Source organism: Enoplosus armatus, chromosome 7 (assembly GCF_043641665.1).
Source record: "Enoplosus armatus isolate fEnoArm2 chromosome 7, fEnoArm2.hap1, whole genome shotgun sequence".
Taxonomy (NCBI): Eukaryota; Metazoa; Chordata; class Actinopteri; order Centrarchiformes; family Enoplosidae; genus Enoplosus; species Enoplosus armatus.
In genome coordinates this window covers 16548742-16573345 of record NC_092186.1, presented here as the reverse complement: position 1 = coordinate 16573345, position 24604 = coordinate 16548742, and the positions used below count along the sequence as shown (strand labels likewise).

At 41.5% G+C, this 24604-nt stretch overlaps 4 protein-coding genes across 5 annotated transcripts in view; 1 reads left to right on the top strand and 3 right to left on the bottom strand.

Annotated features, from left to right (window-relative positions):
• Positions 1-5018, bottom strand: part of atp13a3 (ATPase 13A3) — a 29392-nt gene extending 24374 nt beyond the window's left edge. The window contains exon 1 of the mRNA XM_070908488.1: positions 4933-5018. The gene's annotated coding sequence lies outside the window, so the exon portion shown is untranslated. The remainder of the gene's footprint in view (positions 1-4932) is intronic.
• A 2232-nt stretch (positions 5019-7250) lies between these two features.
• tmem44 (transmembrane protein 44) lies at positions 7251-13981 on the bottom strand. Its single transcript, XM_070908916.1, has 11 exons — positions 13797-13981; positions 13586-13712; positions 13423-13513; positions 13035-13192; positions 12536-12622; positions 12246-12416; positions 11792-11949; positions 11335-11422; positions 11091-11228; positions 7752-7907; positions 7251-7427 (listed from the first exon to the last, which is right to left on the bottom strand). Exons 1-11 carry the CDS (start codon positions 13979-13981, stop codon positions 7251-7253), a joined length of 1536 nt encoding a protein of 511 aa, XP_070765017.1.
• Positions 13982-15082: 1101 nt separating this feature from the next.
• On the bottom strand, positions 15083-20172 carry lsg1 (large 60S subunit nuclear export GTPase 1). The gene is made up of 14 exons (XM_070909108.1): positions 19965-20172; positions 19302-19428; positions 18936-19056; positions 18761-18847; positions 18475-18561; positions 18307-18367; positions 17789-17965; positions 17216-17548; positions 16870-16971; positions 16616-16759; positions 16319-16442; positions 16104-16183; positions 15832-16002; positions 15083-15677 (listed from the first exon to the last, which is right to left on the bottom strand). The coding sequence occupies exons 1-14, from the start codon at positions 20061-20063 to the stop codon at positions 15498-15500; spliced, it is 1893 nt and encodes a 630-aa protein (XP_070765209.1). The 5' UTR covers positions 20064-20172; the 3' UTR covers positions 15083-15497.
• A 1252-nt stretch (positions 20173-21424) lies between these two features.
• On the top strand, positions 21425-23381 carry fam43a (family with sequence similarity 43 member A). 2 transcript variants are annotated; one of them, XM_070908838.1, is made up of 2 exons: positions 21425-21465; positions 21590-23381. In XM_070908838.1, the coding sequence occupies exon 2, from the start codon at positions 21623-21625 to the stop codon at positions 22661-22663; it is 1041 nt and encodes a 346-aa protein (XP_070764939.1). In that variant the 5' UTR covers positions 21425-21465; positions 21590-21622; the 3' UTR covers positions 22664-23381. The 2 variants fall into 2 exon arrangements, with proteins under 2 accessions (XP_070764939.1, XP_070764938.1); XM_070908837.1 differs by having other exon boundaries at positions 21452-21465; positions 21587-23381.
• Positions 23382-24604: the final 1223 nt, after the last annotated feature.

Below are 24604 nucleotides of genomic sequence, written 5' to 3'. Positions count from 1 at the left end.
AACAATGAGCCATGACCTAATGACAGAGGTCTATAATTCATGGAAGCATTTGGAGGAAAAAGTGTTTTGTTGCCATCATGCTCTGCACTCAATGTGCTTTCTTTATCACTTCCCCTCCTACTCATGGGGTATTATAGCCAAGCTTTGTTCCCCATCATAGGCCAATCAAGCTGCTTATCATTGTGGCCACTGGCCTTACTAAAAATCTATGACCACCTGCCCTTCCTCTACTGTCTGAACGGCTAAAAACTCTTCCACAGCCAGTTTTAGGAGCCCACCACCACTGACAAACATAATTAACTTGCCAAAAAACTTGCCAAACGCAAAAACATACTTGTAAATAACATTTTATTCTACATTCATGCAAACAGAGCAGATGTAACAAGGCAACAAGCACGCAACTACTTCAGTGGGGACATGTCTATGTAAAAAGCTAACAGGGCAGACACACAATTAACTATAAAGAGCGTCCTGCTTCTCAAACTCAGTTCAAGCTTATTGAAATATGAATCATCTAGTCAAACTCACCTCTAATCCCGAGCATCAGCCTCAAAATGCATCATAGATACAGTTTCACTCTGTTTCAAGATGGCATACACACACTTTAGATCACAACCAAGTGAGAAAGAATTGTCGACATTACTATGATCGATGGAGAGGGAAAGGGGAGTTAACATGGTTGAGATCAGGGAGTGGAGGAGGACAAAAAGAGATCTACAAGGACTGTGTGTCCTGGGAAAAAGAAAAATGGAGGGAAAGGGCTGGGGAAAAAAACAATAATCCCACTGATCAAAAGTGTGCTGAGTGTTAAGTCTGACCACATGCTCTTGGATTAACGGTGGCATTGCTTGACTGTCTATGAAAAACTACCACTGTGCAAGAGATCAAAACACGTTTTTACTTAACTGAGCAGTTAATGACCCTGGGAGAGAAATTTCTAAATGGATGTAACAGATTATTGAATTATAAGATTCCTTATTTCAAGAGCAAAATTAAGGTGTAAATGTCATCTCTGTATTACGTCTAACCAAGATGAAAGATGAAATTGAACACAAACATACATATGAGAAATAGGTGAGGAAAATAATAATTCAAACAGTGCCCTCACTGCCTGATCTCAGTCTAGACAGTTAATGTTCCTGTCAAGCCCCACACAGACTTGAAATGTAGTCAGACAGAGATTATCTTTGGGCTGCTTGTGCCTGGCGAATGGTGGGTGCTGTGATACCATCTACAAGCTAATAGAGCAAATTGAAGTCTTCAGTTATTTTCAAAGCAAACGTGTGCTTTCCAGTTGTTTTTTTTGATGCGTCAGAGTTTCATATGTCCACCGAGCATAAGAGTCAGATTTTCAGCAGTTGCATCTTGCCACACAGCATCTCATACAGTTTTGCAAAAGCAAAACGAACCACTGTGGGCCTCAGCACAAGTGTGTGGCTGAATCACTATTTTAAAGCCAGATGGATTAGTGGTATTGTTATCTGTTTCGCAGTTTTACCAGATGTGTGAAAGGGATGTAAAAATGGCTGCTATAGTCTAATCTCTTTAGCTGCTCCATGATCATCATCATCATCATCATCAGAAATAGCATTTTAAAGAGGGATCTATCCAGAGCTAACGACTGCTGATAAGGATGAGCCAGTCCCAACAGCACCTGACAACCGACAGTCAGCATCCTTAGGGATGCAGTCAAGACGTTCCTGCACGAGGACTGCAGACTGCATGCAGATTTGTAAGGGATTAAAAATTCAAATTTTTAGGGGCCAGGCTATGCAAAGCCTTGATAGTCCTCAGTAAAATCTTAAAATAAATTCTAAAATAAAAAAGTATCGAAGTTGCTGGACAGTCCTGATTTACACTATAATATAAATCAGTGAAGGAATTTCGATCAGCAATGAACTCAGTCCATCTGAATGCCCGATATATTTATTCAATTGTACAACTTTATTCTCAGGTTTGCGTTACTGTGTTAAATTTCACAGTTGTTTCTATTTTCATTTGAAGTGTTTCATCTCACTTCCACTGATGCGGGCTGCTGGTTTGTCCTAGTCTTGTTGGAGGCAAACCGCTTTATCGGCACTAGAAAGATCAGTTTCTCTATAATGCTGCTCTGGGGCTCCCACACCAAACAGTGCTGGGCTGCTGAGAGGACTTTTACCATGTCAGGATATTTCTCATCTCCACTCTGAGTCAACACTGGCAGGCCTTCCATCACAGGCTGCTGTCTTAAAGCTCACCTGTGAAAAGTCTTGAGGCTTTGGCTCAAAGGCCTGTGAAATATTGGCGCCTCATTTCTTAAACTGAGACTAAACTGCTTCCAACTTCAGGTTGGACAAGACCTCAAGATCTCTCACAGAGAGGAAGAAAGTTCAAATGTGAAAAGGGCAAGTTCAAGTCCTTGATTCCAGGAATCCAAATGATCACAGATGTGTGACATTGACTAAGCAAGTTAAACTTGGCCCTCAATGATACTCACATGACGCCAGACACAGTAACAAGGTTTTTTCTAACAATTAAGAAGCTCATCTAGTAACTTACACAAATCAAAATTTCTACCCTTGTCCTAAGACAAGTATAAAGCAAAACCAAAGCATTAATACAGACTGTATGTCTATGCTATCTGGTCCTTGGACAAGTCGTACTGAATGAAGCAACCACAATAAAAAGCGCATAGACACAGATCTTAAAACAATCCTGCTAATCTCTTAGGGAGCCTTAAACTAAGTGGTAGAGCTGAAATGATTAGGTGATGAATCGTTCAGTTGATAGGCAGAAAAAGAAAAGCAACTACTTTGATAATCGTCATTTTTCAAATAAATAAACCGAATATTCTCTGGTTCCAGCTTCTCATTTGTGAGGATTTGACACTTTTCCCTGTTTTATATAATTGTAAATTGAACATCTTGGACTGTTGGTCAGACAAAGCAAAGCATTTTGAAGACAGGACCGACATTTTTCACTATTTTCTGACATTTTATAGACTAAAGAATTAATAAATAATGAAAAAAATAATCATTAGTTGAAGCCCTACTAAGTAGCATATTTATCTCCCTAACCCCTGCAATGGAAAATGGCTAACTAAAAACAAAATCATGTTAAGCTAAAAACTACAGTTCAAGGGAGAATATGATCATATCATGTTCCTTTTCTAAAAATGCATCAATCCACACTAACTCAATTGACAAATCAAGCGAATCCTTACTTCAGCTCTAGTTTTAACTGTGAAGCTTTTGAAAGACACTCGTCAGTGAAATTCAGTGGATAGTCTGCTTATTTACAAATTGTGAAATGTGAGGACTTGTTGACTCATCAGTTGGGCATCTCTCTGACTGTTGTTCATACACAGCTTGAGTGTATCACAAATGTTGCTAAATCATGTTAAAAAATGACTTATTTTCCCCCTTTAAATGATGAATAGACAAACAATTCATCATAGACTATTGAATTTATCTGGAGACATTTCATTCAGGTAGTGGTTCCAGCTCATCCCAATCTTCAGTCTGGGTATCACCTCTGAATCCTTATGTGTGTGAGCGGGAAGATTTTCTTCGTAAGGACTGTAGGAACAACAACAAAACACTGTGTGTAGATATCATTCCTGTCAACTCAAAGGTCACATTCTCATTAAAGCCACACAAACTAATTATCTCCTAAGCCTCTCTGTGGCAGCATAAAAGTCATGTGCCAGCAAGCACATGAACATATCTGTATGATTGGTATTTGTGCTACACAAATAAACCTGAAATCGATCAAGACATGGATTATGGCACAGATATAAGACCCTCAAAAATTCAGTGTTGGGGTAAGAAGGCCAGCTGTGAGGGAGTCCACCACGAGGCCTAGGGCACCTCTAAAGGAGCAACAGGAAGGAGCTACTGTGAAGGATCACAGACATTGTGCACACAACAGCTGTTACCCTAGAGCTTCAGCAATCACAGCTATAGGGTAGACTGTCAAAGAGAAAGCCACAGTTGAGAAAATAACAATACCTCGGCTACTGTTTGTGGAGGTACAACATTTTATGTTGTAAAAATATCAAACAAGGGTATAGTCTTGTATGCGAAGGAGCTATTTGTTTTGCATAAGGTACATTACATGTCCCCATTCACTTAAGTCCTGGCAGCTGTTATTAAATAGGTGTATGATGAAATTCAGAGTTTTCCAAGCTATGTATTAGAGATTTCATTAAGCTAGCTAGCTTGTGTACAGTACATCCTTGACTGTTACTGGAGACCGGCCAGAAAGACAGGTGTTTAGGAGGAATGAGGCAAAGCTAACAGAAAGGACGTGTGTTGGCCAAATGGTTTACAGCTTCAACAATGGTATTATTTAGGTATTGCAAAGACTGCCTACACTGAATGAAAATTAACTCCTATAATTAGCAACAACCACCCCCAACGATAGAAGTCTTAAGCCAATTAAGAACTAAAGAAACAATCTCACATCTATGTCATGCTACCATGGGTCTATATTGTAACAGGGTAAAGGTTTTCATTGGTTTAGGTTTAGGTTTATCTTCCACTAACTAGATAATGTTAACGAAATGCCTAATGACATTCGCTAACAATAAATGCCCAATTGCTGACCACGAATCATGGCTACAAACCCCAGGCAGCCAGGGAAGTGCTTCATCGAGAAGACATCGCTGGACGCTGGCTAGCTGGCTAACGTTAGCAAAGCTTCATTGTTATCCAGCTCCTTAGTGACCATATTGATAACAACGTCCATGTGTCTTCCACTGGTGATCTTGCTTTCTGTTTCAGACACTGTTGGGAGCGAAACGGCGTTTCAATGGCAGCCCTGACCGGTTTTCCGCACACGCCATCAGCTAGCTAACGGTAGCTTTAGCCTCGCTAGGTAGCAACTGACACATGGGTGATGATGACAGCGATGTAGGCAAACCGCAAACATATTTCAGAATAACACACTCACCCAGAACCACCTGGACACTCTGAAGATCACCTTCGAGTCATAGTGAGACGAGAGCAGCTGTTATCTGAAGGAAAACGTCGTTGAAGAGAAAAATGGACTAAGTTTAATAGAAAAATGTTGTCGCAACAGACAGGCAGAGTGGATTGTTGCTGTGTGTTGACAGCTCAGTGGGACAGACTGAGTACTACATCAGTAGTGAACTGGCCTGAACTGGCTGTCTGACGGCAGGAAGTGACATGGTGTGACATCACGGGTGGAGAATACGCAAGGTGAATAACGCGCCCATCGACCCTAAAGTAAATATTATTACTGCCATAAAATGTGTCACAGCTTTGAATCACCACAAAATGGCACATGATGGTGAGGTAATAATGAAGTAATGATCCGTTATTAGTACCAGCTCAGTATGATGCAGGGACAAAAATAGTACATTATAAGGAAGTTCTGATTTTTATTGGTTTACTGCGATTTTGCACCAGATTCACAGTTAATTAAGAACAATTGATTATAAAAGGGGTCATCATTAAGGCTAGATTACCAAATGGGCAAAGCAGGCAACAGCCCCAGGGCCCCGGACTTCTGCTGACCGCATGTCAATTTTGGTAATTCGGTTTCGGTAATTTGTCACAAATTTGCACCACTGAAGCACAATATTACCTTAGGCTGGTCCGGCATTGTTAGCTAATCATGCGACCCTGTCTTGTAGAGGGAGCCTTTTAAGACATGTATTCTTTTAGTAAATATTGTGCTCACATGATGCATATTACTACATAAAGTTGTGTTAAATCAAATTACCGTTACCTAGTTGTAGTAATCCATAAAGTTGAGGGACTTGCAAGAGACAGAGCAAAAGCAGCAGAGGCCAAAATATAATTTTCGACTTTTAGTAGCTAGTGTGAGTCAAGCTTTATAATCACTAGAGCCTACATTTCCAATAATGCAACCAAAAGTGTGTGGTGCCTACAGGTTTTAAACTCCATGTCCCATGTGTGTAATGCAGACTTTCTATAAGAAATTCACAAGTTGAGATCATCAGGGTCATTTCTTCTTCCAGAGCCACAGAAGACATTATACAACTGTTACGACCTGTGACCAGAAAACCTATCTTTATGTCAAATCAGTGTTCTCAGGTTCTCACGCAACTCACTGTTACATAATCTTAGTTATTCAGTAACAACTAGGTTACTGTTGCGTTCAGTTTCTGATTTCTTCCTTGCTCATTCACCGCTATAAGTATTCAGGAATTTGTGTTACTCCTGAACAATAGCCCCTCTCCCCCTGTGGCCAACATGCAAGGTGAACAAAATGTGCTGCAGGCTCAAATCATCCAGCATCTTCCATGTCCTCTGCAGTGGAGCGATCACTGACGTACGGGCCAAGAAAAACAGAAAGGCCCGTTACCCACTGCTGCTTCAGATGTGCTAATCCGTGCTCTTCATCACTTCTGCAAACAGAATTCCACCTTTTTTGTGGGACACACAGTTTGTTTTCCTTTAGCCCAGTCTCAGAAGGGACAGAGATGAGGCCCAGAGACAGAGCAATGCTAGCTCAGCATTCAAAATGACATCAGACGCCAGACGGCATTAATGTAGAACAAACAACATCATTCTTTCCTTTAGTTTATTGGATCTATTTGGAAATACAGATGAAAAACAGCAATGTGTGTTTTGATCTATTTCCAAGATGGTTAACAGTTGAAGTTCTCAGGTGTACAACAACCAAACAGATAAACCTATTACAAATATAATGCCCCCAGTAAAGTTGAGGAGACATATATGTTGCAATAAGAGCTGCAGTTAAACATCCACTATGTGTGTAATGATTGATCTTATTCAGCATCTCAGGTTTCAGGCCTCTTCACCAAGCTATACACATGGGATACATTCCTACTCATCAGCAACATTAGATCGGCCTCAGCAGCAGGAAGCACTGCACAGCTTTTCATTGTGGGTTCATTAGTCACATCCAGAATGTATTAAAGACAAAATGGTTATACAAATAAATAGATATTATATATAAGACAGAATTAAAGATCTCAAAAGTATTTCCACTCATCAGAAGGGCTGGACAATTAATAGGTATTAATAGGGATTTTATGACATGACAAAACAATCAAACAGATGTTGAAAGCAATACAAGATCAAGATCATCTCGATATGATGTATTCATAATATTATTGGTTTATCTCCATGTGTACAGGCCAAACAACATATGACAGATATATCACTTGAGGAAATGTAACAGGGAGGAGTAAAATGTGCTTCGTAACTTTGCTCTAATCTGTGTATTGTTCAGTTATCAGGTTTTAGGAAGTCCCTTCAGTTAAAAATGCCCTGCTCTGTTGCTCCAGCATCATCGTCTAAAAACCACGGAGGAGGCAGATGGACAGAGGTCGGAGGGATGATGGAGAGGACGGAGGGGCCCTGGCCGTCTAGTCTGGTGCTTATCTGCTCCGCCGGGCCTTTTCCCAGTCCAGCCCTGATAACCTGGGTCGACTAGCAAAATACAGGATGTGACCCAATAACCTTACATGGCAACAAGGGGCGCGATATTGTTTTATTAGGGGAGGTCTTTTCTGTAAGCCCTCCTAACAGATCTCAGTTCTCAGAGGGCTTGATGAATGCAGTCAGGACAGAGTTTTGAAACAGTCGAGGTGATGAGAAAGACGCAGTATATTACACACACATTAGCTAAACAGTAAAACAAGACAGATAACAGGTCAGAGTTTACACCTTTTATTACCCCTCAAGTGAATGCACCAGATGTGTATCACATCACTAATTGAGAGCGACATTTCTTTGCCATTTTGCTGAGCTTGCAGAAGGAGGAGTTTTCTGTGGGAGTCCAGACATGGCACAGGTGCAGATGCTAAAGGGTTTGGGGTTTGTTGGCCACTTTTGCATTGGAAACTCATCCCCCTCCTGTAGTTTTGCTGTTGGTTCACTCCACTGGGCATTTGCCTCTTCAAAATCCCACTGGAAAATATGGACAGGTCGAGATATTATAACAGTCAAAGGATTATATATCATATTCTATGACACTTAGAAGAATCATAATACCTTAGTAGCTAATTAATCGTACCCGTAGCTATTCACTTATTCTATTATGTGTCTTAGTAGACAATTTAGAAATTATTGCTCTATAAAGACGATATTAGGGCCTCAGAGGGGTATGTTTTGGGGTCAGACATCTCATAGTGGTTTGCGTTTGCTGACACCACATCAACTGTATCTGGGCTGCAATTAGCCTTCATCGAGCACTTCTTCATCTTGCCTTATCATTTCTAGTGCACAGGAATATTTGTTATTACTTTTTCTGAGGCCTTCATTCTTTGTCTCCAAACGCTTGCGTATAGTTTCTATTGTGTTTATTCTAGTTTTTATATACCTGTTATTTATTATTTTACCTCGATACTTATCTGTAGTTATTGCAGACAAGTACCAAGGTGTCATTGTGCTGCTGCAACAACAGAATGGGATCAACAAATGTCTATCTTATCTATTCTTATCTCATTTAACACTGGTTATTTGTAATGTTAGAGATCCTGAAATGAAAGTAAATTATACTTCCTTATGACTCATGTTGTGTGAGAGAGGCAGCTAAATGCCAAGAATGCTCTGTTCACACAGAGAGTTAAGTCCCGGCCAGCAGGCATCACACAAGAGACCATAAACATCTCCCAAAATAGCCGAGGGTAACACTGGCCCCCTATAGACAAGGCAAGCATTTTGCACGACTTCCTAGGCAGACAGGCCCAACCCAGTGCTGGTCTTTAATCAAAGATCCTTTACAACAGAACAATTGGGCCACAAGGCAAATCCCAAACAATTCCACCCCTCACTGTGCCCCTCAGCACCCCCCACCTCCACCTCCACCTCCACCTCAGTCTCACCCCAGCGAAGAACCGGCGCTCAGCAGAAATGTGCAAGAAACACACATATCACAATAGACAATTCAAGCTGACTGCAGTGAGCTCTGACTGCTCGGTTTCTGCAGGCAGCATTTGAGGTTTTATCATGATCAGTGATTATGGTGATATCATGTAAAGCTGACATTTTACGGTTGGGCAACCTCTGGGTTTAATGTAGTGGAAAGGTTTTGCAACCAAATAAATTGTCATGGAGCAGTCTTGAACTCATCTGGAGTTCTGTGTATTTGTGGATTAAACATTAGACATTGTGCCAACTTGTATGGAAACCATCTTTCCATTAAATCACAAAGTAAACAGCGTCTGTTAATTCTAACTAGCAAGTGGAAAAAATGCAAGAGAGGGAGTGACTGAGCTATGAATTTACCTGCTGCGGTCTTTGTTCAGAAAGACTACAGACTAGAGATTTGTTCAGCGCTGGTCAGCAAAGATTAGCTGTTATTATCAGGAGTTTACAGATTTACAGACTCGCAGACTAATCTGAGCTGCCCCCAAAACACTGAATATTTGGAAGCTCCTGTAGCATTCTGGGCTAACAGACCAAATAGTTTTCACACAGCCAAATAAAAGTTTTATGCTTCACCACATTCAACATGCACACACAGTACATTTTGAATACTGCGTTACTTCTCTAACACACCAACGGTGCTAAAGGCATTCACGTCATTTGCTTTTTCCTGTTTGGTGAGCAGTATCAAGCTGCAATTGTTTGTGAGCACACCATTTGCCTTTGTTTCTGATTAAATGACATCCTCCATAGCTTGGCTCTCTACAGCAGCGCAGTAAGGGAGTTTCTCTTGTGGCTGTAAGCGTCAAGGGCCTGAAAAGGAAAAAGCTTGTAATTTCATTCTCCCTGCAAACTCAAACTATGGCTTTTCAAAGAGGGGAGATTATATAAATGTGAACTGTCCTCTAAAACAAGACTATTTTTTGCTACATAGACAATATTTAACTCTGGGCACAATTGTATGCTGCAGATTGAAGCCACATTCCACTTTATTTAAAATCACTAGTTAAAATACAAACCCTTCTCATGCTCACAAATATTCTCTCCATGCACTTTTACCCACACGGGTCTCTCTATAGAGTTTGACTCATCAATCCTACAAGAATATGCTGACTGTTGTCTTCTTACAAGAACCTCTGATGACTGTCTGACTCACTTCTGTCTGACTTCCCTCAGAGTCACATGTGAAAAGCACAAAGCTAGGTTTGCAGCAGCTCAAAACACTGTCCTGAGTGGGTTACTTCTTCTTATGAGCTCCTCTGAGGACTGGATTTCCATTGGCTCATTGTAACTTCTAACATTAACATGTGAGGAATTTAATCTAATGTAATCTTTCAGAGACAGACACACATACAGAGGCATATACATCTGAAGGTACTTGTGGTAAATTTGGCTCAAAGATGGACAGAAGACCAAATAGTGCTGTTTCAGCCCTTTAAGTAGTAGTAGTCATTCATTCAAGAAATTGCCATGTCATTGAAACTAAAGTCTGTGGGCATATCCACAACAGCAATTTCAACTAAGCACGCTCCATGTGTGTATTTTTATTATCAAGGCACAGAAATCACATCCAGCTCTGTGAGACTGCGTGGTATCCAATTTTACTTCAGTTTATTACTCCAAGAGAAACACACAAAGTCCTTAACTTCAAGCAGCAGATTTCTTCAGTTAGTCAAACATTCATCAGACAGCATCAGTCTCAACTTTCACCTCCTCATGAAACTTCAGTGCTGTGTTGTGCGGGGGGAAAACCGGTTACATAAGCACAAATAAAAAGGCAATAAACTGAACACATTCAGGTCACCACAGCAGTTCAGACAAGGTGATATAACACGAGTTAACAACAGTCGAACACCCTGTTATATTCATTCACACTCTCACAGCAGTCGTGCACGACCCATTATGTCGACATGCTGTCACCACCTACAGGCTCACTATGAGAAGTACACTTCATAGCTTTATTTATTGACCGACTTCAGTCTACAGCGAACAGATATTTGAGTCAATGTTGCTACACTGCTGATTGAAATAAAATGAAGGTGAAATATTATTTACAGGTTATTACTGGCTAAACATTAAATCAGAGGGGTTAATAAGATTGTTGATAATTGCTGATTTTTTTGTGTAGTTGCAGACTATCAGTACTCATCATACTGCTCAGATTGGTCACCAACGGAGCTAAAAGATTACTTAAAAGGATTTTACTCGAGTAATCCGACCCACCTCCAGATCAGAACTCACTAGTGAAGAGTCATAGGATGTATCTGAGGAGCAGAAACTGTCCACTCTGATCACTCGCACCGTGCCGTTGAGAGGCTGGTCCTCCTCCTCCTTGGACAACATCACCTCCTTAAGGCATATCTGCAAAATAAAAAAAAGGGAGATTTCAACTGCAGTGAAGATTTCATATCAGGAGTGCACTGCTGTTATTGTTATAAGTCTGTGCCACAACAGATTATTTGCTTACTTTTCTTGCAGGTTGAACACTGACGTCCATATAACGGCCCATCTCAGTCATCTTCTGGACATTTTTTGTCTTTGAAGAAGAGGTTGAATCATACCGATGTTCAAACCAAGACATTAGTAAAAATAAAATAAAAAAAGCATTATTAGCATTCATTTAATGAATATGACTCTAATCTGGCAGAGGAATGACTACATACTGTCTTCCTTTTACTTTTACGCACATTTAAGCTGAAACATCCAGATAAATCAACGAGTGAAGTGGCACAGTAAGTAAAATTTCTATATTGTCAAAACTCAATATACAACAATTGGTTAGACTGTGCTTTATTTAGAGATCAAGAATCAATATCTCTTAATTAACACTTTAAGGAATGCAAGCAGTAATCTTTTCCATGCAATACATTATTCCTACAGTTTAGGAAAACAAATAGGACCTAAAACATAAAATATGAAAACTTACTTTTGTTTGTGCTGATGAATGAACTTGCTGTTTTCTCTGTCTCTTCATGATATCCCTAGTGGGGACGCGTGAGCCACCTAAAAGGCTCTCTGTGTCTGGAGAAAAACTGGTACACTGCCGTCTGGTTCCTCTCTTGCACCAATGGATAACGAGAATCTGATGATGGATTAAAGGTCCACTGAAGCAACTCAAGGCATCATTTAAATCCAATTGTTCTGTGCGTTAATTCCCAGAGATCAAACATCGTGGGTAGTATTGTGATGTTCTTCTGATGGATTTTGTACTGATGACATTTGGGTTTCTGTTTGTGGTGCTCTTCTCTTTCTCTCTGTTCAGTCATGGTGTCTATCGCTGCTGTTTCTACTAATATTAAAAACAAACTCCTGAGAATATTTACCAGATAGAGTTTAGATCATGAAAAGGCTAGGTCACACTGCACTATGTAAGGATACAAGAAGGTCCAGGGTGACACAGCATATTGCTGACAGCAGCCATGGCATGACTCTTAAAAGAAACCCAAACTGGGTGTCGTAGAGGAATATGGCAGCAGAGTAGAGGGCACCAGCCAGTGAGCACAGCAGTCCAGAGAACATGTGGGCCCGGGTCAACATCTGTCCTCTGTACTGAAGGGAAAAAATAAATGTCATTCCCTTAAAAGCGACTTAACACTGAGAACAATTTGGGGAAAGCAAAGAGAAGTGGCTCTGACACCAAAAACACTTGTGTACTGTTCGTCACTTACTGCTCTGCAGAGCGCAGGGAACCTGGAGGTGCAGGCGATGACAAAGGACAGCAGGCCAAGTGTGTAACCCAGGATTTCAGTGTTGTCCTGTTAGAAGAACAGTTTTAAGTTATTATAATGTCAGATACAATTTGAGGTAAGGACATTTATTCTAAATAGACTTTAAGAACATGAATATGAATATCCATCCACACTGCAGAAGTTGAAGATGCTGTGAAATATATAAACTGCTGAGTATTTAAAACTACAGGGCACCACATAAGAAAAAAACTGTCAGCACCAAGGTGGAAGCCAGCGGATACACGTTTTAAGCACAAGTCAATATTGTTCAGTGTGAGTAAAGTGTAGATGTACATACACAAATTTAATACACTGGCAGATTATCTCAGTAGATTTCTCCTATCACCACACATGAAATGCAAATGTATTTGTCTATGGATCTACATTCAGTCATATCATTAAAGGACTACAACTAGCCACAGTGGTAGTGTATGCTGACTTGGAGGGTGACGTGCAGCAGCCTCCTCCCACTGAGAGGTCTGTCTGCAGGGCGGTGGGTGACCCTGGACTTCAGAAAACCTCCTGCAACCACCATCAGGACACACACTGCTAGGAGGTGCTGCCTCCTCCGCCCCCTCTTCATCCTCAGCCTCCTTTCTGAGGGAGAACACACACACACGGAGAGTTTTTGCAGCTGGAAACAGTTGTAACACATTGCCTATTCGTGTGTTTGGTTATCTGTATAGCGTCTTTGATAAGTCCTTACTGCTTTGACTAAAGGGTTTGGCCAGTGCTACCTTCCTCCACTTTGTTTGAACATTGTACAGTAGTTAGATTGTCTGAGAATGATAAGGCTTTAAAGAGATATGGCATTTCTCTAAACTTACCTGCCTTTGAGTCCCAGCACAATAGCACTGGGAGGCAGCAAGAAATACAAAGGACAGCATCCACAGCAGCAGCAAAAGCACCCATTAAAATCTACAGAGGAGGGAGCAGATATAAGTTATCACTGCCTGCAAAAGATGACAAGTACCATGATTACTGTGTTACCTGAATATGCAGCTGTCTGGACAGAATGGCTCCAACTGTGCTGCACATGTTACCGAGGAGGCTGTAGATGAAGGTGATGGTTTGTGCCGGATTTACTCGCCGAAATCTGCACCTCTGATACACGAGCCTTGACCAGTGAACACGGGGTTTAAAGCCAGAATCTCAATTTCAATAAATTAATGGAACAAATGCTGAATCCAAAACTACTTACAGAAAGCACGAGAGCAGTAAAAGCAGCGCAGACAGACAGCTGAGACCGACGGGGACGCAAAGTTTGTCTGCGTCCTGTGAAAAACAGGTAGCGACTGAATCCACGCAGAATTCAACCAGTCCGGAGAGGAAAGTGTTCAGTTTACCTTTTGTCGGGTCCTCCAGGGTCAATGCACGTCCCCCCATATTAATTGCAAATATGTTTACATGTCATTTTACTAGAAGAAAATCCATGCAGCAGCCATGCAGCCGATGTGCAAACTCGCGCGTCAAACGCACGAGAACATAATGGAAAGGGGCCTGCATATTTTAGGGAGGAGCTCACCTGTGGAACACCTCAAACACTGTATGTTGTGGGAAATTAACGACACAAGTCTCACTTTTGAAGGCAGATTTGAAACTAACGCATCTATTCTTCTCACGAAGTTGAAACACAGGTTCTGTTTCATCATCTATTTGGAGATGAACCTGTGACATTTGCCTCTAATGATCAGGATCACGGTCCCGCCCACCTGCGAGGAGCTAGATCCCGTCTCAGGTACTGAATCCTCCAAAAGATGAGGCCCACGGAGGTGATCCTGATGATGACGGGAAGTTCTAGTCAACTTTTTACGCCCATAACGTGTTGGAGAGATCCATGTTCCCAGGTTCTTAAAGGAGAGCATGCAGTTAATGGTTACTGATGGTTACTTACTTAGACCTCCCCTCATTTATTGTGGCCTTTTAAATACTTACCATTATTAAGGCCTAATGAGACCCTAGTTCTTTCTTTTGACATGGAGCTGTGATGTGAAGGGTGTATCAGAAGCCATCCTCCCCTCTGGGGCAGACTTCTCTTGATGGCTTGAAAGCCTCTCAGCTGTGAGCTCACATTGTTTATTTATCTCAATAAATCAAGAGTCAACTTCCATATGCTAGTCTGGGTGCTAAATTCCCCGTAAACAGAAAGGTCTAAACAAAAATCAACATTCAGATGAAATCTAGATGTTTTAGAGCTGCCCATCTCTTAGTTTTTCATCAGCTATCTTAGGGATTTTAGATAGTCTTCTGAATTCATGAGATTTGGTAAAATAAGCTTAATTTACAATATGGGTGACCCTTTTCACATTACCTTGACAATTCATTAAATGCTGATTTCAAAATATTGGTTAATGTATGTTTCTATACTCCTAAATTATTATTTTCCTTTCCACCACTGCACTGTGTAGCATTAACCAAAGATAACCTCATTGAAATGGAGTAAAGATAAAGAAGTGACACACCAACATGAAAACAATCAATGTATTTTATAATCCATTTTAGTTACATTAATCACAACTGTATATGGATAAAAGCGGTGTCCAACATACAGTCATCTATCTGGTTAATGAAGAATATTTTATAAAATTCACACCCTCTGGATGTTGAGTCCATTTCCGAACACTGTGGTGAGATCTGGTGCATGAACTGGTGACCCATTTGATGGAATGCATTGCACCAATATGATCTTCTAACCAGAGCAGCACATGACAGATTATGCACCTCATTTGTTAATATCAAGACAGCTTAACCTTTCCATACTCTCGGGATTAAGGGGCCTGAATCTAGCTACAGATACTGTTCAGCGTTAATTCCTTTGGAATCACATGTGAATTGTACTTTAGGGGGTTTCATTCCTGCTGAAATGATCTGTAATTAAAAGTGCTTTGATTTCAGATCATCCTCAGGCGTCCAGGTGCTTGTTGAGGCGGCGTACTTTCTCCTTCTTGTTCTTGTTGCCGTGTTTCTTCCAGGGTTTTCCCACCACCACCTCTGATCCAGCTTTTGCTGGGCCGACTGGTCCGCTGCCCGGTTTGTAGCCCATGACAGACTGAACCCCCTTGGAGAGCGCCCGCACATTCTCCTGAAGACAGACATCCCACCAATAGTCATTTCATGTCACAATATACAGCCTCTCTGCTGCAGCCATACTTAAACATATTTTTGATTTTCTGACAACTAATAACTGCTGTTCAGGCATTTTTCTTACTATTAAGAAGACAATAGATGTGTTGTACCTGATGGAAGAAGTTCTTGTCAACCACATTTTCAATTCTCCTGATTTTCTGTTTGTTTGTTGTTGCGGAGAGGTCACAGCTGTCTGAGTCTCTATTCAGGAACTTGTTGTGCTGAGGTTGGAAGTCTTCGACATTGATACGAGGAGGAGGATGGCAGTACAGAAGCTTGCCCTGTCAACAAAGTCAACATTTCTCATACTTAGTCAATGATTATGTGATACAAAACAATGTTACTCAAATACACAACTATAAGGCTCAGGTCTGGCACTTACGCTGACATAATCCTTCAGGATGTACCGGGACGATCTGGACTGATCAGGCTGGCCGTGTGACGTCATAAAGCCTCTCATGTCTAACAAGAGGGAAACACAATAATAAACTTTATACAGCTCTTATTTAAAGGCAGAGTTGCATGGTGACGAGTACATTTTTGGCCTACTGTTAATCTATTCTCTATAGAAACACTATAAATGTCCAGTATTCTCACATCCATAAGCCATCAACAGCTCCTCGTAGGAGGGAGGCCTGTCAGGGTCTTCATCTTCTCGTGGTCGGATGATGTTGATGCCGTAGGTGCCTTCTAACACATGCCGAGGGATTGTCTGACATATGTGACAAATCAGTTAAGGACTTAACTTAAAGTTGGAGGTGCTGTGAGCCTCATGTCCAAATTGAAGATTCTAGGCATAACATTTCAAAACATCAACATATCATTGTCAAATACATTTTGGTTATTTATATTATATTTGTGCAGATGCTGTGCCAGAAAGTATAGAAAGGATATAAGAGAGACTGCAGGAACGTGATCTCTCATCTGGTCAATGGGCAGGATCCCAGAGCAGATCATCTCAGCTTTGGTAGAAACAAAGGAGGGCATGACCAGACCTGGGCAGTCACAGAGACACAAGCCTGGCTCCACATACAGAGTCTGTGATACATGTCAAGAAAAGGCAACAAAAACAATCGCACTTTAGGCTTTCTGCTGATGGAATGAAAGACTTGAATTCATACAGAGAGGTTTAAAGAGTCGACCTGTACCTGAAAGTGCTTTGTGTGTCCGGGAGTGGCTGAAACTGACACCTTCTTGTTCCTCAGGATAGTGTTGATGGTGGAACTCTTTCCCACATTAGGATACCCAACCTGTTGAATTCATACACGATACAAATTGGAATTACTTTACAATCGTTTAGAACAGTAGATAGGGCCCGTAAGTGTGAAGATAGGAGTGTCAGGTCCTTCAGTAATAACAAATGCAAAAAACATTCCTGGGGAAGCTTGCAATGGATTACAATGCCCTTACTCTACACAGTATATGCCAAGTGAAAATGAGCAAGTGATCAGAAAACTCTCTTTTGCTGTTGTAGACTGTTAACTTTTTACCCACCAGTCCCACTGTCAGTTGTCCGTCTTTCCACCTGGGCCCGTTGTGAACAGCCTTAAACATCTCCAGCAGCTCATCCTTGTGCAGCAGACGGCTGGAGTTGTGGAAGGATTCACTGGATGAACCAGCAGTCCCTTCCTCGTCATCACCCTCATCTTCTGTGCAGGTGTGCCAGTCCTCCTCGTCTACAGTTATCTTTTCCTGCTGCTCTTCCTCTGAACCACTCTCTTCTCCCTCCCCTCCATCTGCCCCGTTTTGGGTCAAGTCTTCATTGTCTGGCTGTCCTTCCTCTTCTGGGTCACTCTCTCCACACTCTTGATCCTCCACTTCCATGCCCTGCGAGAAGAGGAGGTTTGCACTTTGATGCTGGGTTTAAAGGCAGCAGCAAGTCTGATGGCGCTAAAGAGTAAGAATATGTTTCTCTAAAACAATCTGAAATTACAAACTGATAACATCCACCTCCCCATGATGAGGGAATGCGGATATGCACAGATATCTGCTCCCAAGAAATAAATGTATTAACGCATATATGATAATTCAGAGGTGATGTTGCTTCTCAAACCTCCACCTCCTCACCTTTTCCTCTGCTTCCAGTCTGTCACTCTCAGCCAGGGCAGACCAGAACACCGCCCTCAGCCCCTCTTTCTGGAAGTGTCTAGCCCAGGCTCGCCTCTGCTCCCGGGTCAGCAGGTCTGCCTTATTCACCAACAGCATGTTCACCTTATGCTCTGACACTTCCTTTACGTACAACTCCTGGCAGCACACAACACAAACATGATGCAGAATAAAATAGGAGTGAAATGTTGGGTTCACCTTTACACAATATTTCTGCTGGTTATAGGCAGTTTAATTCCTTTTTGGTTTATTAAATTATTAACTACAGTAAGTACGAATGTTAGACACATCTTTGAGGAACTCAAGATGAAAGATTACAGCACAAAAGAAATCAAAACTCTACAAGAGACTAAACAACATAAAAGGTGACAGAAAAACAGATTTTGAATATGTATGTGTATCCTAATGCAGGGATAACTGTCATTGAAAAACAGCAGTGCATGCACCTTCCCTTTCCCGCTAATGCTTAATGTACTCACCAGGTCAGGACATCTGAACAGCAAAGGATTTCTGGCATCAACAATTTGAACGACGACGTCGCTACAGGAAAACACAAAAACAGTTTTGCCATTAGTATTACATAAGAAGAACAGTTCCTCATTAAAGACAGGTATGAGCTGAGCGCTGTATACAGCTTTAGTTTTTACCTCCTCTCGATCACTCTCCACAGTTGTCTCCAGAACTCCAGGTTCCTCTCAAATGGGGTGAGAATTAATTTCTGCTCCTCTTCTAGTCTACAGAGGAAACACTTACAGTTAGATGGCTGACAGTGATAAACCTACACTGTTGTAACATAAACCACATATTACAAATGCTGTTCTTGATTTTGGACAGAACGTTTTAGACAACAAACATGCAACAATGATAATACTTCTTATAAGAACACAGTCTTTGTGAGAGCATAGGTGTCTTAGTTTACTGAATATTACTCACTGTGCAAGCTCTCGTCTCCACTCCAAGAAGCTGTCTTTCTCTGCTTGTTGAAGCGCATCTGGGCTGGTACTGTCATCCCAGTGGGGGCTTAAAATTGGGAGAAAAATGTCACAAAAATTGCAAAAGAAATACAGTACAGCAATTTCATAAAATTAACTAGATCTGTTGTACTTACCGTCGAGGAATTCTGAGGAAATGCTTGTTGTCTTCATGCAGCTTCTGCAGCCTCTTTCTCTCATCAGCTGTTAATAAGCCTGCTCTGGCTTCCGCTGGCACAAACTTGATGTTGAGTTTCTCTAATAAAAAGAAACAAGAAAACAGTCAGAGACAGCAGTTGGACCAAATGACAGAGGAGCAGTGGATAACACAATAACATCCATTTTATAGCTACAAAACAGAGTGGCAACAATTACCATCTATATCCATATTCAGTTGTATATGTTTATATACAACAACCGTGTAAGAGAACAGCATGTATTGGGGCTATGAGTACATCTTGCCATGCATACAACCCTCATGAGTTGAGCGAGGTATTATTTACCTGCAACAAACTCTGTTCCTGCCAATTCGGCAGTGGCCAGAAAGTCATCCATGGAACTCTGTTCTGTCACTGACTGCAGGTTCAGACGTCCCCAGTCATAGCCATCGTTCAGCTCACTGGTGTGGAGCTGCAAATGTGAAACAAGGGTCGAATAAAACCCATATCAATACAAACCACATATTAGTCTAGGGTTAGAGTGAGTTCTTTGAACAAAAAGCATCTACTGACAGTCACACTGACTGCCATGTGGACATACTTTAACTCGGTTGTCTTCCGCCAAAATAGCTCTCCCGGTAGTTTGTTTTGCCATTATTGTCTTACATGAAAACATACTGTGAGTAACAGCGGTAGGGCCTATATAAAATGCCGAATTTGCAACAGAAACCTAATTATTACGAACAGATATTGATTTATAGACTTCACGTTCCCAGTATGCAAAGCTGCAATAACATTACATTTTCTTAAGGGAGTTTGGCGCGAGCAACAAACCATACTATTCAGAACTATTGACAGCTCCTTCGTGTAGCCAAGTAGTTGAGTGACACTTCAAACAGGGCCAAACAGTGAAGTTGAACTTGATAATTTATTATCAACAGTAAGTTAACTATCCTCTATGATTTGTTTAAACATGTTTAAAATAAGCTAGTTGTTGCCATGACATACCCACGAGTCGCCCCTCTTGTTTCCTCGGCCTGCCTGGAGTCTCTCCTTTATCAGAGATCTACCCAGTGCGCCTCCTCCGCCTGCCTTCTTCTTACCCATACTAACTTCTGATGTTGTCACTCCTCACAAAATACTGAAATATAATATATCTAAAGGGTGCAAAAACGATATTTATCACTGGCTACTGTTCCCCATGTGCACTACGTTGTTGTCGTAAAAACCGGATATGGTACAAACCAACCGAGTCTCATATCCGGACGAATCGACTTCAGCTACTTGGAGATATTAATTAATATATTTTATTTAAGTTGTTAGGAATTCACATATCATATCTTAAAAATGCATCCCTAAAATGTCGAGATAATATCTGCTATATTGTAAGCATCTCTCTATAGTGATGTAGCTGTGGTACAGTCCACTTCTCTGTCCAGCTATCAAAGGTGCACTGAAGAAAATGGGACAGTAACAAATTCGTTCCTCATGCCTACCCGCAGTCAGTTTTACAGTCAAACAAACATAAATTCAGTCCTCATAAATGTAGTTCTAAAGTACTAATAAATTAAAAAACACAAATCAAAAGTTAGTATTGTACCAAGTAAATCATCTTCTATCATCACACAAACACAACAAACGCACTTCTGATGTAAACCAAAAGATGGCAGCAGAGAACAGCAGTATCAGAAACTCTCCTTACTTTCACATATACCAACATGATGAACTGACTGGCATAGTAACTATTTCTCAATTTCACGTAAAAGCAACGCGTTTTATTCTCACCACTTTATGTTTTGTTTTTTTATGTTGATAGTGATTCTGATGTTTTCATCTCAGAAGCAGACAACACACCTTACACACAAGTTACATTTTTAGGAAATATAGCAAATCTAGCTTGAAAAATGTGAGAGACAATGTGAACACATTTACAAACAAACCTTGATTTTGGTGAGGTGGAAATATAGCAGCCTAATTATGCTGAAAAAAAAAAAAAAGTAGCCTAATTGTAAATAAAGACTCAGTTACATTGCACTCAGCGGTGATTTAATATTTATATTTAAAAAAACAACAATGTTTCTTATGTTTTAATCTCTTGTAATTTCACTACAATGGTCCCATAGAAATTCAGAAGATATATGGCTTCTAGTTACCTCATGTAACAAGGAATGTTAATAAGGTTATGCTAAGAAATGTCATTGTGTACTTGTAATTAGTCAATGTTTGTGCCTGTAATCGTAATAATGAACATTAACAGTATACAAAATCATACTGCTGCCATTTGGAAACAGCAGGCAAACGTGAGAGTTTTGTACCGAGGAACACAGTCAACACAAACAGGTCTATTCTTATTTGGTTCAGTCCCCCCTACAGTCACACTCAAATGGTTTCTCCCTGTATATAACCCGTGAAGCTCGTCTCCGTACGGTAGTTTGTAGTCTGCCCTACATCGAGAAAGGACGGCGGGCATCACAATGGACCAGAGCACTTTAGAGGATGAACAGATGAAGTACGGTGTCTTTGCGTTCAGTTCCCATAGAGTAGCTCATAAATGACCTGACAGGGAAATAAACACTTCTAGGATTTAGTAGTAGCCTAATACAAAGTTTATTGTTTTCTTCCTTTCTCAGTAGACTTTGTTGCCGTTTACTGGAAACAGCAATAAAATGCTGCCTTGGAAGAAGAATAAGTTCGACCTGATTGAGGAAGACAAGCAGTCCAAGCAGAAGGGCTATGCGGTGAGTCTCAACTACTCTGCGCTCACCTCCTTCGCCAAGTCCTGCCCCGAGAGCGCACTCAACAGGGTGGGCAGCATGTTCAAGTCCAAGAGGAAAAAGGTGAAGATCACCAGCGAGGACCCCACATACACGGTGCTCTACCTGGGGAATGCCACCACCATCCAGTCCAAAGGGGACGGGTGCACGGACGTGGCGGTGAGCAAGATCTGGGGCAAAAGCGAAATGGGCAAGAACGGCACCAAGATGAGGCTGACCATCAGCTCGCAGGGCATCCGGATGGTGCATGTGGACGATAAGGCCAGGAGGCCGGGACACTTGTACTTGCTGCACCGGATAACCTACTGCGTCGCGGACCCGAGGCTGCCCAAGGTTTTCGCCTGGATTTACAGGCACGAGATGAAGCACAAGGCCGTGATGCTACGCTGCCACGCAGTGCTGGTGTCCAAGCCGGAGAAGGCGAAGGCCATGGCGCTGCTGCTTTACCAGACCTCGGCCACGGCCCTGGCTGAGTTCAAAAGACTAAAACGGAGGGACGATGCCAGGCACCAGCAGCAGCAGCTCATAGGGGAACAGACCATCCCGTTGGTCCCCCTCAGGAAGCTGCTGAACGGACAGTGTTACTACAAACCCCCGGTGGAGCGCAGCCGGAGCGCGCCCAAGCTGGGCTCCATCACAGAGGACTTGGTCGGGGAGGAGGAGGAGGAGAAAGCGATGCACTTTGAGTGTGAGGACATTCTGGACACGGACGATGATTGTGTTGCTAACGGTAAACAGGAGTTGACTCAGATTATTAATGATTTGGGAGAGATGAGCATAGGCAACGACGTACAGACACTGAAAGCTGATCTCAGAGTCACCAGACTTCTCTCTGGAGAGAGCACGGGGAGCGAATCCTCCATAGAGAGCAACCAGGAGCCCCCTGCGCTCATTAATGGCTTTGAGGAGGTAAAGGTGCAGGAAATTGCCTGAATAATTTTAGGCATTTCTGGGCGCCTCTGACGCATTGTTTTGTAGTGCCACGATGTCTCCACATGAAACATTTCCTCTGTCGTCAACCGTGTGGTGGAGAGTGTTTGTCTAATCTGTGCCTCCACGACTAATTGAGAGGATCCAGAAAAGATCCTCCAAGGTTCTGGGACAATTACCGCACGTGGATAACAATTAGGCTACTGAATGATATTTTAAGATTGTGTAAACACAAGTGCATGCCCATTTGAGAGATAACTGGTTGAACCGACAAAATCCCAGTGCGCCTCAGGTGCACGGCACTAATTCCATCCTTTTATTTAAGAGGATTTGTTGTAGCCTCAAGCTTGTTTACCTTAAGTTTTTTTTCTCTCTTGAAATGGCATTTTTTGTTGTTGAAAAATGCTCACCAAGATCCAAAAAACAATCTGTTTTTAAAGCACGTTTTTTTCCCAAGTGGTTCAGTGGGTCTAAACAGGCATCCTTACTTTTCCTGTCAGGGTGCTTTTCATTTATTCTATTTTGCACTGTTGTAGAATTCAAGTATTATGTTGACTACATGTACATAATATTTGTTGGTATGTTGTCTGAAACATAAATGCCATATCTTTGCTGTGCAAAAGGAAAAACAACCATTATGTATTAAGATGTAAAGTAAGATGTTTTAAGTATAAATATGTTATTTTTTAAAGAATAAACAAATGTGGTTTGTTATGTGAACCTCAGAATTATCAATAAAAAATGATAATGAAAATGATATAAAGTTGTTGAAGTACATTTGTCTTGGAAAAGAAGTAGGCCATGTTTTCCTTTGGTGCTCTTTAATGTGAGTGGGGATTTACCTTGAAAGTCTCATATTGAGGTCAGATTTGAACTGTTGAATAAAACTCACATTGAGGCAGGATACAGAGAAAGACATTTCTCAGAGGGATAGGCTGTAGGTGTTATCAGCGTCACTGGAGTGTTTGCGTTGTTGTATACATACATTTCATTTGATAGTCTTGGCTGATCATACCCTTTTCCATCAAATTGCTTTCAGGGAACAGGCTGTAGAGGTTATTGAGTTAAGGTACTGAAGGCCCATTCATTCTGACTGGCCTGAGGGAATCCAGGCCACACAGGAGGACGTCACCACAAGCACAAGCAGTTAAAGCATCACATGGGTCCTTTAATGACAAGGCAACAGAAGCACCAGAGGCCTTCTAATACCATACTGAATGGTTTTTATTTGCTATTACATCCTGTCCTCATTTGGTGAGACACTACAGAGAATCTCGTAAGAGTGAAAACAAATACCATAAATCTAAGTTGTATGTGTTACATGTGTACAGAATCATATTCGAGCCAGCAGGTACGTTTGATTCACATTTGCCCTTATTGCATTAGTAGTGTCATGTGTTAGTTTAACTTCACCAAAATATCAGTTAATAAACGGAAGTAACACTGATGAAAGATTATATTACTTCCTTCTATTGAATGCCAGATGATCAGACTTAATATCTGACACCTACAGTAGCAAAGAGACAGAATCGTCTTGCATGCCAGCAGCACCTGTAGTCAGCGAGGGATGTGAGCAGTGACACCACTTCTCCTGCTGCTCTAAATGTGGAAGACCTGCCACTGTCACTTCCTTTTCTCACACAGCAACAGGCCTAAGCAAAACGCTACACAGTTCTCGCCAGTGATTTGGCCTGTGACAGATATAACACTATCAGCTAGGACACACAGATATTGATGTATTGATGTGTGTAAGTCATTAGTGTTTTAATGCGTCTGTCTGCCAGGGCTGCACCCTAAAGCCCACAGCATGCAGGGATACTCCTCCAGAGCCAGGCACAATCTCACTAACACCACCAGCACGGCACACTAACAGAGCAGAATAAGACATGAGGAGGGAGAAAAGAGGCCTGCTGCTGCCCAGAGGAGGTGGATATGGGAATTGTT

Coding starts and splice junctions, on each gene's coding strand:
- tmem44 (XM_070908916.1), bottom strand. CDS start 13,981: ATGGGGGGACGTGCATTGACCCTGGAGGACCCGACAAAAGGTAAACTG. Junction 13,713..13,796: donor TTACTGCTCTCGTGCTTTCT/GTAAGTAGTTTT, acceptor TCACTGGTCAAG/GCTCGTGTATCAGAGGTGCA. Junction 12,623..13,034: donor TGCTGCACGTCACCCTCCAA/GTCAGCATACAC, acceptor TTCTTCTAACAG/GACAACACTGAAATCCTGGG.
- lsg1 (XM_070909108.1), bottom strand. CDS start 20,063: ATGGGTAAGAAGAAGGCAGGCGGAGGAGGCGCACTGGGTAGATCTCTG. Junction 19,429..19,964: donor ACAAGAGGGGCGACTCGTGG/GTATGTCATGGC, acceptor TCACATTTGCAG/CTCCACACCAGTGAGCTGAA. Junction 18,848..18,935: donor TTCCTCAGAATTCCTCGACG/GTAAGTACAACA, acceptor CCCAATTTTAAG/CCCCCACTGGGATGACAGTA.
- fam43a (XM_070908838.1), top strand. CDS start 21,623: ATGCTGCCTTGGAAGAAGAATAAGTTCGACCTGATTGAGGAAGACAAG.